This window comes from Ascaphus truei, chromosome 5, assembly GCF_040206685.1.
Source record: "Ascaphus truei isolate aAscTru1 chromosome 5, aAscTru1.hap1, whole genome shotgun sequence".
In the NCBI taxonomy this organism is placed as follows: Eukaryota; Metazoa; Chordata; class Amphibia; order Anura; family Ascaphidae; genus Ascaphus; species Ascaphus truei.
The window spans coordinates 272,109,196-272,126,052 of record NC_134487.1 but is presented as its reverse complement, the minus strand read 5'-3'; the positions used below and the strand labels follow the sequence as shown (position 1 = coordinate 272,126,052).

The 16,857-nt window shown below is 41.4% G+C and overlaps 1 protein-coding gene across 2 annotated transcripts in view; it reads left to right on the top strand.

Annotated features, from left to right (window-relative positions):
- FLT4 (fms related receptor tyrosine kinase 4) overlaps positions 1-16,857 on the top strand; it is a 137,063-nt gene that overhangs the window by 46,319 nt on the left and 73,887 nt on the right. For both annotated transcript variants that reach the window (XM_075602060.1, XM_075602059.1), the window contains exon 2: positions 10,927-11,023. In XM_075602060.1, the coding sequence (XP_075458175.1) occupies positions 10,927-11,023 (97 nt within the window). The remainder of the gene's footprint in view (positions 1-10,926; positions 11,024-16,857) is intronic.

Genomic DNA, 16,857 nt, shown 5'->3' with positions numbered 1-16,857 from the left:
ACCCCCAAGAGGTTAACGTGGTCCCCCGACATCCAGGGACCCCCCAACCCCCCAGTTCATTAGCGGCAAGTCCAGAATTGAAGCTGCAGATACTGCGTGTTCCGTGGTGAGATGTTATTGCCCGGCTCGGGCCTATCAAAGCTACTATATGATGTAATTAACTACTCATATTGATGCAATTCAAATATACGTTAGTGGGATTCACTGGGATTAAGTGGTCACTTATCTCAAATTTCTCAGTTCTTTTTCTGCATTGTCTCTGCTCTTCCTATGGAAAATCTATTAGGATAAGATATATTACCTCACTGCAAAAACTTAGCTATCCTTTTTCCATTTTAAAGCATGTTCCCAAGTTCATGGGAAAAAATGTGACCCACCCTAATGTGAACATATAATAATGTTTAATGACGCCGAGTATCTCTGTACAAAAACATGTCAAGTGCCACTCATTTTTGGAGTATCACTTGTTTCCTCATTCGATGCAATGTTGCCCAGAAAGTTGTCAGTAATCTTTACTCCCTCTGGGCCAAATTGGGCAGTCTCTCTTCTCTATAGCAAATAAAAATATCACTTGCGAGCACATTCACGTCTCAGACAGAATCTAATGTTTCCATTATAGTGCATTGGGCCCAAAATCTTACTTGGGGCCAGATCCACAGAGGTCAGTTAGCTCTGGGCTCATAACATCACGTTACCAAATTAAGTAACGGACATTATTTCCCCACACATATTCCCAAAGCTAATTATCTGCATAAACAACAGCCGGTTGTGTATCTCAGTAGCATGGGCTTCATGCCATGTAAAAGGCTCAACCTTGCGCTAACTGGAAATAACATGGAGTTAAGCATGTCTTACCTAGATGTGGCGTTACTCACATCAGGGTATGGATTTTCCAGGAGTGGGAAGTCATATTTTCTTCTCAAGTACCAAGTGACTTATATACCTCCCCAAACACCCTTTTTGCATAACACACGGAGAGACTGATACCTGTGAAAATAACTCGACACATCTGAGATACCTGGAAATATGCTAATTTGGATACGCAAAGTATATTTAAAGTCTTTAAATTAGTATGTTTCCAGGTAAGTTTTGTTTATAGGTGTTATAAATGCAAAAGTACTGTGTAATAATGTTTATGTCTTTAAAATGTATCTAAAATGACATTACAATTCTCTTGGGGCCATCTACTGCACATTTTTTTTGGGGGGGGGGCGTTGGGGGGGAGGATCTGGCCTTTTTGGAAAACTAGTTGAAGAGCCCTGGAATATGGCCTAATTGTTTAACACGTTTCTGATATATTTGTTGCTGTTATATTAGAACATTCTTAATAGAACCCCTAAAAATGAAATGAAAGTGTAGGTGTGTAAAGAACAAAGTAAGTGCACTGTGTGCTCTTTCTCTCTCTGACTTTGATCCCCGAGTTAGGGTGAGGCCAGAAAACGGCCTCTCTCTGTGCGGTGCGGGGGCCTGAATGTGTCGTGACTACTCGTTACCGGAGTATTTAGTTGCTTTTTCCTGTTCTGCTCACCCCGTGTGCAGGAAACAGGACACACCTGCAGGAATCATCCCGGCGGCGGAACCAACTTTCACACACGTCGACCTCTTATCCTCTCCCTTTTAATTCGACTTTTAACATTTACCCTTTCAATGCCGAAATTCATTTATCACCTAAAGACACAAAGAAAGTGAAGAAATCAGCGCTACTAATTGTATAAAATATTTTAACCTCCAACCAACCATAAAAGTGTATGTGATTACTCAATGTAACCTATAACATAAACCAATATAGTGTTATATGAGTCAAATACTACATAAACAACCATAGAAGTGAATTGTGAAAATAAGATAAGGAAAAAACCTTAACAGTGATATTAGAGTCTGCTGCTGTATACCTTCGGATGGCCCAGCACCCGACAAGGCTAGTATACAAAGAAAACACAGCGCACAACTCATAGTGAAATCAATTAAATATATTGAAATAAAGTGAAAGAGGTTATAAATGCACGTATAAAAAAAGTATTTAGTTTAGGCAATACATGAAGTTTGGCACATGTTACCAACTGGATTCAGCGTTCGCCCAGACTGCAACAGGATTCAGGATCCGCCAGCAACAGAGATGACCCGTCAAGGCTCCAGATGCCGTCTGTATCATCCGACACAATCTTGACACCGGGAGGGAGAAGAAATTCAAGTCCTCTATTCAGTACACAGCCTCAGCTGTCGCTTGGGACAGTTACCCTCCGGTTATTCAGTCCGTGATCAGCGTTGTTTCCCAGCTACAGCACTGAGTCTCTCACGGAACTCACTTCCTGGTGTCGCGTCACCCGACCCGCGTCATCGTGTGCGTCAGAGATCCTCGGCAGCAGAGTCGGCAAAAGATAGACAAAGTTCCGCTTGTTCAGGTTACTTGCGAATGTAGATACACATGTGCTCACACATATATAGAGGCGAATACCCCTTAGAGAAACACAATGTGCAATATCCTACTCGTTTCGCTAAAACTTCTTCAGGGATAGAATTAGCATATGTAGCAAAAACACCGCCATACAACCAGGTCATGATGTTGTTCCGGAAGCTGCCAGCCTCCCGCTCAAGTTTTACTACCAGGACCTATTAGGATACAATACTTACCTTCCTGGTTGGTAGTAGCTAGCTGCCTCACCAATGGGGTTTTTAACAATCACTGTAAATAATTGTTTCACTAGCGTCGATATAATAAAATTGTATTATTTTTCCAATAAATACAGTGGAGGATTTAGCATTTTCCATATGTTACATTTGTTGTTAGTGGTACATGTGAGGCATATATTTATAATCCTCATTTAAGGAATATTGTGATTCCTTGATTATTGAATCATTAAAAATATATACATCCTATGTACTTTGAGTGCAATTTGTAGGGATCTTCTGTAAATTCTGTACCTTACATACAACGATTTTGCTTATGTTTTTATATCCCTCTGCACCTAAGTATCCTTCCAATACCATTTCTAGAGCAGTTATGGGCTTGACTGGGTAGTCATCTCCAGTGGTTTATTTCCAATTGGCGTAATTAAACTAGTGAACTCTTACTGTAGGATTATAAACCACAGGTTGTAAATTAAATACTCAATATATTACATTTACAGGTATATGCAACAACAAAAAAACACTACATAAGAAGAACTGTTAAAGTCTCAATTTCCCTTAAATAGGAAACTTTCTTCTATGAATCCATAATACAGCTCAATCCCGTTATAACACGATCCGTTACAACGCGAATCCGCTTATAACGCGATGCAAGCGTGGCTCCCAATTTTCATATATATGAATACTTTACAACATTATTATTGGCATCTTAAATACTTTATTGTACAATTTATACAATTGTACATTATTTCTAACACGATCCGCTTATAGCGCGATGTGATTCTTTGGACCCCAAGCATAGCGTTATAAGGGGGTTGAGCTGTATATAGAGGCAAAATAGCGGGGAAACAAAGCTCTATCTTGGACATATAAATATAAGAAAGACACAAGTCTTGAAATAATCAATTTTGTAGCGTGCATATACAAAAGGGTAACAAATACAAACATCAATTACACAAAGTGATCTAGTGCAAAAATAGAAAAATTACTTGCATAGCTGACACTCTCGCCCAGAGAGACCGATTAACCACTCTGAGGGTCAACAATTATTAACAACATGTTAATGATTTAGGAGCATTATAAGTAGACCACAAAAGCTTTGTTTTCCTGTACGTTTTAGACCCCAGCACTGAAGGCTGGACATGCTGCAATGCAGAGCGATCAGGCTTATAGAGTATAGTCACCAAAGTGTAATGACTAATACTTACTATCTAATAGCCTCTGGACACCTCCTTGTAGTCCCTAAGTCCATAAAGGAGCTGATTGGTCTTGATTTTCACAACAGGCCCCCACAGTTGTACAATGGAATGGTTGAGTGGATTTCGGGTCGCTTTCTGCCCTTCTTCAGGTTGACACATCTGTAACTGTTGGTTATGCTCACATTTCTGTTTGTACCTCTGCTTTGTGTACGTAGACGTAATGGAAAATGAGGTTGTGCATCTCAACGTATCTTTCCTAGTAAAGTATTTTTAAGTAAGTGGATTATCGATCTTTAGCTGCCACAATCCAAGAAAAAAGCTATTAATGTGAAATACCTATTTGACTATACAGAATGTACCCCTGCTGGGCTATATTGTTACAAATGACCAAATAATAGCAAGCATGATGGAACCCTTGGGTAATCGGCGCGCTAAAGAAATGTTGATTGGTTGATTGATTAGTATTTTCAATGAACATTTATATACAGATACATTATGGGTTGACATTGCAGTTCCAGGGAGATGGCAGAGTTCTTTTTCCACATGCTTGAAATACTGCTTTAGCCAAGAGACTTAAGAAATATGAGTCCAACGCACGATGGGCTAAATAAAACCTGCATTGTTCTTTATGCATATTTAATCTTTGATTGTGCTAATGATTTTTCATCTGGAATGGTCGAATGGCCCCTTCGGGGGTAAGTGTCGGGCAGTAGGCCAAGTTCTGCAGCTTTCTGTATCTAGAGCTCATTTGACACTTTCACGCTGCTGAAGTTCAGCTTTCAGGCTGAGCAGGTTGCAGATCTTATCACTTTCCCTCAGGTACCTGCGTCGGCCATTCTACAGTTTCAACATTTTCTAGCAGGCTTTGCAATGAAAACATTCTGCAGCTTCTCGGCGTTCAGGTCAGCAGACTGAAATGTGGCTTCGGTTACCACCGAGGTGTTATAAATCATACCACGGCTGGCAGATATCATCACGTTGATGCTCAAGAGTGAGTATGGGAGATAGAAATAATTGTCAGCAGGTGTTACCACGGACTAACCTGGTGAGCACTTTGTCACATTCTCAATGACCCAGCAAGCTGCATTTTAGGGACATTTAATATAACACCATCCTCCATATACAGTACTTATGTCTGTGTATTAAATGTACATACGTAATATGTGTAGTAGTGGCATTGGGGAAGTTGACCCACATGGGACTTATGTGTAAGCTGGCTGCATCGTGCTATAACTATTATTAGTTGTTAACAGGCATCCACTTGAATAGGCCTTGGCAATCTACAATGGTTATCACACGTTACTGAATATAGACCTCTGCAATTCTGAGCATGCATTTGTAGCGTGCTTAAAACATGGTTCTAAATATTAGTAAGATGAGTTATTGAAAGCATTATAACAGGATGATCAAGTTCTGCATACAAAGCCATGATCTAATCCCACAGAGTTGACGCTGCTTGTTGGTTTGCAGTGTATCAGGCTCCACATATAAAGCTTCATGTCATAAAAACACCTCCTGTATTGCATGTGGCACATTGTGTCAGTGTATCTTGGACAGGTGTTTCATGTCAAATCTCCGATTTCTTTTTTTAATTGCATGCATCTGCATTAGGAATGGTTACTCAACAGCAATGTAAGATGAATTATATGATCCACATGATAACTGAATGTATCAGTTTCTTCATTTCTTGACATTTGTGTTCTCTCCTCTACTGCTATTGTGTTACATGTACTTACAATGGCATGAGGCCAAATACTGTTGGAGTTGGGTTACCTTTGAATAACCCCATGTTGTATACCGTAGCCCTTCTTGTCTGGAAAGAAGAAATGTAGCATATTTGTGTTCCCACCAACTTGCACCCGGTGATCTGAAAATATTTTGTTTTAATAAATGTTATTACATTGGAGAGGGATTTCACCAAAAATGCTTTTCATTTACTTTTGTATCCACAGGGCACATTTTTCTGCTCGTCCTCCAAGGTCACCTTTGACAAATAGTAGTTAAAGTGCTAGCATTGGGATAATAGGATCTTGGACAATACCTGCTATGCTTATGGAGCCGGAACAAGAATGCTGCAGCGATAGTCTTCACTGCTCAACTTCTTCTTGTACTCTGTCGAGTTTGGATCTTAACTCTTGCTCTCTCTTTAACCCAATTTACGTCAGTTATGGGCACTAGTAGGGATGGTCGAAAGTGTCAAGATCCGTTTCCCTGAATTTCCCGAGCTTTCCATTCAAAGTCCGTTCCGCCGTGTCAAATCCGTTGACGGATTGTTCCAGCTTCAATCCTTACGGATGAATCCAGAACCGCCACTGGATACAATCCGTACGGATTTTTAAGAGTCCACAGATCCTGCAATCTGTTGGAGGTTTTTAAGAATCCAGATTTTTTTTCAAATCCTCCAACGGATTGAGGAATCCGCGGGATTGGTTGACAGCGATGTTAAAAAAAAAAATCCGAAAGACGAAATCGCGCTTTTTGAGACTGATTTACGGAAATCAACCAAAGGAACCGCCCGATCCGAGGCGGACCCAAATCAGCCAAAAAAATGTGCCCATCTCTAGACAATACAGTCACAGATTAAAACAAAAATATGGGACCATGTATTGTTTTGCTTCAAACTGTGACATTGTTTAACTGAACTGTTTTCTACTTTTGAGGACCTGAATTTTCCTCTGAGGATTTTAGATCATACAGTATATGGGGGAAATTAACATACCAGACTTGGTTGTTGCCTACAAAGATTTTGCCAGATTTTGAGTTTTCTTCTATAAATATTTTGAGTACAGTACTACTTTATTTGTCTTTTTCACTATATTGCTAGGACTTCATATCTTCAATACAGAGCGAAGACACCAGTGTTGAATGACCAGCAGTAAAGACTGGTGGAGACCCATTGAAATATTAAGGGCTTTGTGAATCAAAGGAAAAATGTAGGCATAGAATCGTGATTTTGTAGCTGAAAAATACCTCCTCTGGGATACGTTTATGTATTAATATTAGTTGCTCCATTTTGGGGCTTGTCTGTGTCTGTCAGCGATGAGGAATTTATGCAGCAAGTCGGAGGAGTTACAGCGGGGATAACATTTGCATCTTGGCGCAGGTCTATATATGAAGAAATGTGCGGCTTGCGTTACTTTTCTTGACCATTTTCTGCGTTGGTTTTGTCCGTAACCTTAATGGTGGAGTAGGTCGTTTTTTTTTTAGTACATGCACCAAATTCTACAACGGTTGAAATACTCTTAATCAATATGTGACTTTTCAGACAGAAAATAAGCACAGTTTCTTGTACAAATGTGTCAGCGCAGACCACTTTTATTGATGCATAGAACCCTAAGTCTTATCACTTGACCTAAATAATGTGCCTGGATCGACTGCTCCCTCAAGTTGTAAGGAGCTTGGGACTTTCCGATTCCAATCTGTTCACCTCCCACTGCAAAATGTGTTATTTAAGGCCATTATTCAGTTGTAATTTCCAGGTTTCATTATTAGGAAAAGGGGTTCTATCCTTATGCAAAAATAAGATGGCGCTTGTTACACGCAGGGAGTGTTAAAAGTAGAGACAGTTACCCTGGCTTTATTCTTAACGGTTGGAAAGGGATGAGAGAAATAGAGAGTTGAAAAAATAAAGAAGTGTTTGGATACATACTGCACTTCACTGTGAAACCTGTAACAATGCAAAGAAACATTTATTTTTACGCTCTGCACCATGTTCTGCTCGTGCCATCTTTTAATACGAGTATCTTGTTAATCTAGATTCTTACATTTGATGCAAAGTATTCGCCAGAGACGATTCCGTAGGTCACTCCAAACCTGACGTTTGTTAGACAGAGACACCGGACTCGATGCATCTCAAATTAATGCGTGTCATTACTGCGTCTGTAAAAACCCTATGTGCTGCGTACCGCGCACTATACTGTCATTGTGATGTGCTATGAGTCCCATTGGGACATCGCAACATGACATATACATTTTGCTAAATCAAAACAAACGATTGTGATACAATTAGACTGTAAGCTCCTCGGAGCAGGGACGCCTCTTCCTAAATTTCACTTTTATGTCTGGAGCACTTATTCCATGACCCTTTATTTATATTATTTGTTATTTATATGATTGTCACGTGTATTACCACTGTGAAGCGCTATGTACATTAATGGCGCTATAAAAATAAAGACATACAATACAATACAACTGGCAATAAATGACAATATGAAAATAACGTGTTTCATGATAATCTTTTGTATCCAAAATGACATTAGATTGCCATAGATCAACCCGTGGGTTTTTTTTATTGCGTTATGTGACTCGTGAGATTTTCCGCGTTCGTGTATAACTTAGCCGGTTTAAAATCTTCATGTTCAAACAAGTTTACAGACCAAATACCGAATAGCAAATAGATCTCACTGCACTATACATTATGATGTATATTATCTATATACATGAATTATGAAATAATAAAGAGTTAATGAAAGTAAAAGTTTTTTATATATAATATTAAATATTAGGGTGTTTACTTAAAAAGAATGATTTATGTTTTGGAGAGCTTGTCAAAAAGTATAGATGTTAAAAGGGTGATTCCATGACAAGAATGTTGCAGGCTATTATTGCATTGGGAAACCTAATCTAATAAAATAGCCACAGGAATGGTCCTCAAATACCTCAAAACTACAGATCTGCAATGTCATGGTTAGTTTTATGAATGGCTGTGCCAAGGTAACATAGAAACATAAGATTTGATGGCAGATTAGAACTATTTAACCCACCTGGTCTATCTTTTTTCCTACCTATTATATAAAAAAAACTCAGACCCTATTAGATCTGTGGCTTTGATTCATATTTCAGATAGCCTTAGGTCTACCCCAAGCATTGGAATTCCTCCTCAACATAAATTAACTTTAACAGCATTATCGAGTTTTGTGCAGTGCATTGTTAAAATGTCGAGATATATTAAAATAAACGGTATACAAAGTAGGGAGAAAACATGGAACTGTTTACAGGTCAGCCTATTGGGGCAGTATATGGCTTATTGCAGCATGTTGTCCCCCAGTATTTAGAGACGATATGGCAGAAACGTTTCCAGGTGATTGTTTGGAATGAGGATTAACACTATACCTGTATGTAGAAGCTGAATTTGCTCTTAGAGCTCATTATATTTTTCTACTTGATTGAATTCTCATTTTTTGCTCCTGCTGTTTCACATGTTCCAGCTCAAGGCACAGAAATAACACAATTTTTCAGGAAGGTGGCTTGACCAATATTCGAAGCCTCATTAATCTCCATTAACTTTGGATATGTAATTGTCAGGCTATTTGCATGTAATTTGAACTTGTAATTAGGCTCTTTTATACAAAACCATATAGTGAGGTCACTATTTTGGCAGTAATGTACTAGCATTCTGTGGCACCATTAACTAATCAGTTACAAGTCATTTTATTTCATGCATGTTAGGTCTATAGTAACTGGCTTCTAGTTTTTATTTTTAGAACTCGTGCTTCTCGTTAAGTGCCTTATGTTTTGTATATACTGTGTAGTATTGCAGAATACACTGTATAAAACATGGCTGCCTTGAATACAGATGTGACCTGTGCCATTGACCGTTAAAATAACCTAACATTTTGCCGTACTATAGACACAGTCAGTTACTGTATTGGAGATAAACAATAAAGGTGATAAAAACACTCCACTGCACAAAGTACAGCAAAGAAAGAATACCGGTGAGTGGACTTTCGAGTTTAGGGACCTGTGAAAGTCATGAAGGCCACTCATGGGTATTGCAACACAATACAAACTTTCTAAAGGTTTAGTGGTGACGCTGGCATAGTGCAGTATTTTGCTCAGTCAATAACTGAGCACTGATTGAGCTACCTGTGCTGAAAAAAGGATATCCCTAGTACCTGGCCTGTTGGGGGCCCTTGAGGACTAGAGTCGGCCACTCCTGCATTTATGGATCCCCTACCAACACAATCATTAAAAAAGAGTCATAGTTAACATGTTCAGTGCCAGAGGCGTTCTAAACATAGTGTTGCCCAATGTATTTAAGGCTTCCCTTGAACTGACTGCGTATGACGGCCTTTTAAGGGTAAAGTGAACTAATGACACTTTAGATGTAATGTCTTAATTATTAGTAATGGCATTTTATTTTATTTAAAAAAATGTAATGAATTTTTTTATACATTCTAATGTAAATGAGGGAGTAGGGATGTTGCTTAAAGTCTTTCCTCCACTCCGACGAGGACTATTGTGGAAGGGAGAAGGGTCCTCAGCATGCTGCTACACCAAAGGCAGAAGAGAAAAAAATCTAAACTTACCTACTATAATGTCTCAATTTATAAATATTTTCCAGACAAATTTAGAAAAATATTTAAATATACTTAGATTTTTTTTCCAATGGCATGGAATTAAAGGGCTTAACCCAGGAAACATAGCAGTGCTATTAGTTAAAACTCTTTATGTCATAATGGTCACCAATGTACTGGTCCTTGTGACATCCATGGAACGTGATCAGTGCGTTATAAAAGGGTGGGCTCCTAAGATAGTAGTTTTCTCTGCTTTTCATCAATAATATAAGTACAGTATGAGCGGGTGTTGAAAGCAGGGCAATAACCTTACGTTTTCTTCAATCCCCCATCACCATGCTAAATGAAGCATTTTCAAAGCCAGCTGGGGAAAGCAAAACAATGACCGAGCTTATTTAATAAGCGTGCTAGCTAATGACTCCATCAGTTTACATAGCAATCAGATGAAATGAATGGGGCAATGAACATCCCGCAGAAAGTCACCAATCACACAGGGTGCATGTTCAAGCTTTTCCAAAGAGAGTCATTAGCAGCAGGATCTACATTAATATGAGGTCCAGGTGCTGTGCCACAGCAGGGTTGACATGAAACATTCCCCAGCACTTCTGCTTAAATATGAATAGAACGTTTTTATTTGCTTTCTTTAATATGTTGACACAGGTGGGAAGGTGGGGGTAGATCCCCAGCTAAATGGCTGAGACTTCATCTTTAATTAGCTGAACTGGTTTGTGATGTGAAACAAGAGCGTGGATTTGAGAGATCTGACTAATTCATTACTACTCCTTCTCCCCGTTTCTTCGCAGATCAGGTGCGTGGATATTCTATGACCCCACCAACTCTCAACATCACAGAGGAAGAACTCGTCATCAACTCGAATGATACATTGACCATCAGCTGCAGGTATGAGACAGGTAGCGAGAGTTGATCGGTCTCGGATCCGTCCAGTTCAATCCGGGTTATATGTCAAAAGCCTCTCGACGGCAAAATCGTGGCCGTCGGTGTATCCCTCGGAGGGATGCTGGTTATGATCTCGGGTCCACAGGGGAGTCCTCTTCTCCGTGCCAAGGGTACTGCTCCCCACACTAGGTGGGCCTCCTGGTGTGTGGCTTCAGAGGTCTGGAACGTGATCCCACCAGAGCTCAGGTGCATACCACTGTACCATTGTTTCAGACACAGTGTCAAACTAATTTCTTCCTTGTGGCTTTTCCTGACTGTCCCGTCTAATTTTCTAGATATAATTTTAGTTGCTTTTAAATTGATTGTAAAGTATTGCGGTGCCCACCTTAATTGGAGGCGTGTTTTTAATTAATGAAATAAATGATAGTGTTGCAAAAGAGGGCAGGATTTGCAAAAGAAGTAAATACATTTGCAAGAGAGAGGGGAGAGAGAGAGGGGGGAGAGAGAGGGGAGAGAGAGAGGAGAGAGAGGGGAGAGAGAGGAGAGAGAGGAAGGAGAGGCACCGACTTCCCCTTTCATAATTCACTGAATTAAAAAGTTTTTATTTTTCTGATTCCTCAATCCAATGCAAGTCAATGGAAGATGACGAGATCTCCTGTATTATCCAGATCTCCGTGAAATTATTTGTTTACTTGTTGGGCAGTTATCGCTCTTTTTGATACTTTTTGCCCCAAATCTGCACCAGGCAGACTATGCTATTAGGCAGGGCTCACTTAGATTCTGGGGATAAGTGGAAGTACAATAATGCAATTGTTCCTTTCCCTCTAAGGCTGTGATTATACCAAAAATTGCACGCGGTGTAGCAGCCCTGCGCCGAAACAACAAGCATAACCATTAAAGTGCTCATACCAATGGCGACGGTTGTGCTGCGCCATACTGCAAAGCGGACGGCTGGGGAAGAGATTTCAACAATTTGATTTTCTCTTGCGACAGCCGTGTCAGCCAATGAGGGCGAACCGCTCACGGCCACACCTGCGCCAAGGCTCCAAGCCTCCTCTGCCCTTTCTCCCCGGTATAACCAAGATGCCGCTCAGCGGCAGCACTGGGTGACGTCACAGAATAGCCCTGCAGCACTTGGTATAAATCAAACCCTTAGGCTGCATCAACGCTGCTGCGGACCACGCCTGGCGCATAGCGCGGGCAGCACAATAAATTTGAATCTGTCCGGCCACACTCACGCGGCTCGCGCGTGCCGTGCACGTATACTTGCGGGCGCTAGGCGCTTGCCGAGACAGATAAAATTGTATTAGAGGCGGACTGAAGGGTCACATGACCTCCTCAGCCAATCAGCGTCATTCACTGCTCGGCCACGCCCCCCTGCCCCCGCTCGCACTTACCAAAAAAGTTGCCGGACAGCCGAATGCTCATGCTTGGAGAGTTGGTGACGTCACCACTCAACTTTGTCTGTCAGTGCAGCAGAAAAGGACCCAGGATGCATTAGGTGAACCGCGAGCCGAATCTTCAGCGATTGATTACAGGAGAACGGATCGATCTGCAGCTTAGCTAATCACTTGTCAGTGTGCAGATTTTATTGATGCACATATTGAATGGAAATATTCTTTTTTTTTTTTTTTTTAAACCACAACTTGAACAGCAGCTTTAATTTCTGCCTGTTGATTCTAAACTCCAGATTTAATATTCAAGAAAAAAATTAAATACTTGCCACTAATTACTTATGCCTGTCCCAGATCCAAAGTGCAGGTTCCTGTTTTTACAGCTCTTTAATGAATTTAATTTGAACGCCTTCCCAGTTTTCTTTGGAAATCTCACTTGTAACACTAGATACACCGAGCAAAGAAAAAGTCGAATTTTCGGAACTCATCAAATCGGTGGGGGATTAGGTCAGACTTGTACAGACGTGTTGGCGTTAACTGCTTCACTGCCCAATGCCTGCAAAGCACTGGATACAAATAAACTTGTCTGGTAGAAGTAGCGCATTGTCATCCGTGAACTTGTTGAATTGTAAATAGCCAAATCCGACCTCCCAAACCTAATAATAACTTTATTTCATACAGCGCTTTTCTCCCAATGGGACTCAAAGCGCTTCACAGAGACAGTATAGCGCGGGCTACGCAGCACACAGGAATTTTTACAGAAACAGGGGGTGATTCACTAAGCAGTGATAACTGCTTTTTAGTACGATAAATGACTTTTAAGACTGATACTGCCTGCTGCGCGATTCACTAAGCAGTAATAACAGCGCTTTATCGGTCGTAAAAGGCATTTTTTCTGCCCCCCAAAAATGCGTCCGATCAGGCAAAAAACGGCAAATGCGCAATTCGGCGCAATTCACTAAGCAGTGATAAGTGAATCGTACTTGAAAAGCACGCCAGATTTTTTGCACCAGCTAAAGGCTGGCGCAAAATAAATGGAGCCATGAAAAAAAATCATTGTTTACTTTTTTTCCACCACACAATTAATACAACAGGCCAGCGGGGGTCCCCGGGTGATCCCTGCAGGAGTCCGGAGCCCTCGGGTGATCCCCGCGGGAGTCGGGGGCCCTCGGGTGATCCCCGCGGGAGTCCGGGGGTCACTACTGGCCTGCAGTACCAATTGTGTGGCCAAAAAAACATAACAGGCAATACTTTTAAATAAATACACCCCTCTCCCCCCCCCCCCTCGCCCCGTAACGTATACAGTACATTAATAGTCAAAATTACTATTATCCAGATATGGATAATAGTGCATTTGTCCATTACAAATAAAACATTAAGCTGCAGAAATAAAATAAATAAAACTTGCACTCACCCCTGCCAGGCGGCCACGATGAACCAAACCAAATGCGCTTCACTTCGTAGTGAATCCCGCGTCTGGCTTCATTTTTTATCGTAGGATTAAAACATTCCCAATCCGGCGCAAAAGCTCACTGCTTAGTGAATTGCCCCCACAGTACCTGCCCAGATGTGCTTACAATTTATGATCTGGGGGCATACAGTAGGTTGTACACCAAGTGGCATATAGACCATTGTACAATAAGTGCAACAAATAAGATCAAACAATAGGAAATCTCTGCCCTGCTGAGCTTACAATCTAACGGGTATGGTGGGAGACTTACAGAGACAGCAGGTGAGGGAATTAGTGCTGTAGATGGCAGTCATTGGTAGGAATGACTATGGGAGTGGGACAGTGGCCATGAGTCTAGGCTACTGAGCACTTCGTTTAAGAGGCGAGTGTCACAGGAGACCAGGGATTTACACCTTTATACCGGGATAAAATCACTGAGCAAAACCAAAAAGTAAAACAAATTGTGATTTATTCCTTAGAAACAGACATACACACAGTGGATTACAATATACGGGAGAAAACACACTTACTGGGGGTCTGGGCTACAAAACTAAACTTTCCTAGTTGAAATGGTCCATAAAACAAAGTCTTTAGGTTGACCGGGACTTAGCCCGAAAAGTCCTGGAACTCAAATCGGCATGAAGTTCCTGACGCCACCGCTGTATCTCTTCTGGAGGTGCCAAAATCCCTTGCCCGGGAGATAGTCCCAAATGTCCTGGTACTCTTTTCAGCGTATAGTTCAAGCTGCAACCGCTATGTTCTCTTTTCAGAATTTGGCCCCGAAAAGTGGACTTAAAAATGTCTTGCCTTGAAATTTCTGAAGCCGGCTCGCGTCTATTTCTACAAGAGCATCTTTTTGCCGCTGCTGTCTTGGCACTTGGAATCTGTGTGAATCTGAGGTCCGGATTGGCTACAGGGTTTCTTATAGTATTTCAGATTCATTCATGAAATACTACAACCAATCCGAGCCTGGGAACTTTACAACCAGATGAAAAAAGTGACAATAGCGCTCTAACACACCCTAAATGTAAAATACACAATATAACCACTCATATGTGAATAATAAACAATAATAGTAATATTCGTGCTTAAATAACAATATAGGGGCCTATGCAGAGAGCAGCGAATTTTCGAAATTCGCCATTTTTTGGAGATAATCGCGCAGAAAACAGCAGAAAATGGAGATTTCCGAAAATCGCGCCAATTTTTCATTTCTATTTGTAAAACTCGCCTCGCGGCTGGCGAGAACCGCAATCTCGCCAGTTTAAAATATATCCGTATGCAGAGAGGCGCGAACGGCATCTAGCGGCTGTTCGCGCCAATAAAATGGCGCGATTGTCTCCGTTTTGCCTCGCCAAAAAAAACTGGCGCTCGCGGCCATTGCAAAGGGAAAAAAAAAGGCGCAAATTTGTTTTTACATGTTTCCGAAGCGCGCATCTCGCCAATTTAAACTCGCCAGACGCATCCATGTTAAACATAGCAGAATTCGCACTTTTCTGCATATGGAGATTAAAACTCTCCAAAAAAGCTCCTTTTTATGAAATTCGCCATTTTTAAAATTCGCTGCTCTCTGCATGAGGCCCATAGTGTCTAAATAACCAAATAGTGAATAAAAGACTTAGAAACAGACTGCAACCCTTGAAAAAGACTGTTCCACTCGTCTTGCATCAGGTGATCTTCCAAAAAATCAGGGGAGCTTGTCTCGTAGCCATAAAATAAAAAGAACATTACATAGTGCAATAATGTTTTAAATCAGTGATTTGTGCAAAAAAGGCTCAAAAATGACTACTCACATTGAAGTAATCAAAATCGGGCAGTCACCCAACTTAAGGGGTGGATGCACCCTGTGTATATGCAGATGCCACCAGCCCCCAACCTCCAAGGAAAAAAGAAGAGACCATATAGTGCAGATGGTATTATAATAAATCAGGGAATACAAAAATGAAGGCTTACACTTCATATGATCGAAGTAGGCAGTATTGAAACGCGGATAACGGGTGCTCAGCTGATCGCGATCCTCTGAGTTCCTCACTCTCCTCCGCTCAACCAGAAACACTCGCGTCCACGCCGGGGCTCCCGTCACTTCCGGTGCAGTGGGAACCACCGGATCTTATGGTAGGAGTGGATCCTCGGTGTTCTTCCTCTCTGGTGTGGGCTCCTGACGAAGCCGTAAAAAGTAACGGCGAAACACGTAGAGTGTTTCAGCCCACACCAGAGAGGAAGAACACCGAGGATCAACTCCTACCATCAGATCCGGTGGTTCCCACTGCACCAGAAGTGACGTGACGGGAGCCCCAGCGTGGACGCGAGTGTTTCCGGTTGAGCGGAGGTGAGCGAGGAACTCAGAGGATCGCGACCAGCTGAGCACCCGTTATCCGCGTTTCAATACTGCCTACTTCGATCATATGAAGTGTAAGCCTTCATTTTTGTATTCCCTGTTTTAATATAATACCATCTGCACTATATGGTCTCTTCTTTTTTCCTTGGAGGTTGGGGGCTGGTGGCATCTGCATATACACAGGGTGCATCCACCCCTTAAGTTGGATGACTGCCCGATTTTGATTACTTCAATGTGAGTAGTCATTTTTGAGCCTTTTTTGCACAAATCACTGATTTAAAACATTATTGCACTATGTAATGTTATTTTTATTTTATGGCTACGAGACAAGCTCCCCTGATTTTTTGGAAGATCAACTTTACAACCAGCCAATCAGAGGGCTGCCAGTCTTCAAAAGCCGGGCAAGCGGTTCTTATGAATGTAATGAGGGCATGCGTGAGTTTGCCACCGTAGCCACTTGTTATTCAGAAGCCACCCGCTGGGTTAGGTGCATCCAAGTCTGGGAAGGCAAATGCTGGCCGCGATGGCCGGCATTGTTTCCCGGACGTGGTTACTCCACCTAACCATCCTGCCCAAATGGCTTTAACACCTCTGGCAGTATCTGTGGCATTGAAATACAGACGTATGGCAGACTCAGTAGCACCATATATTGGTA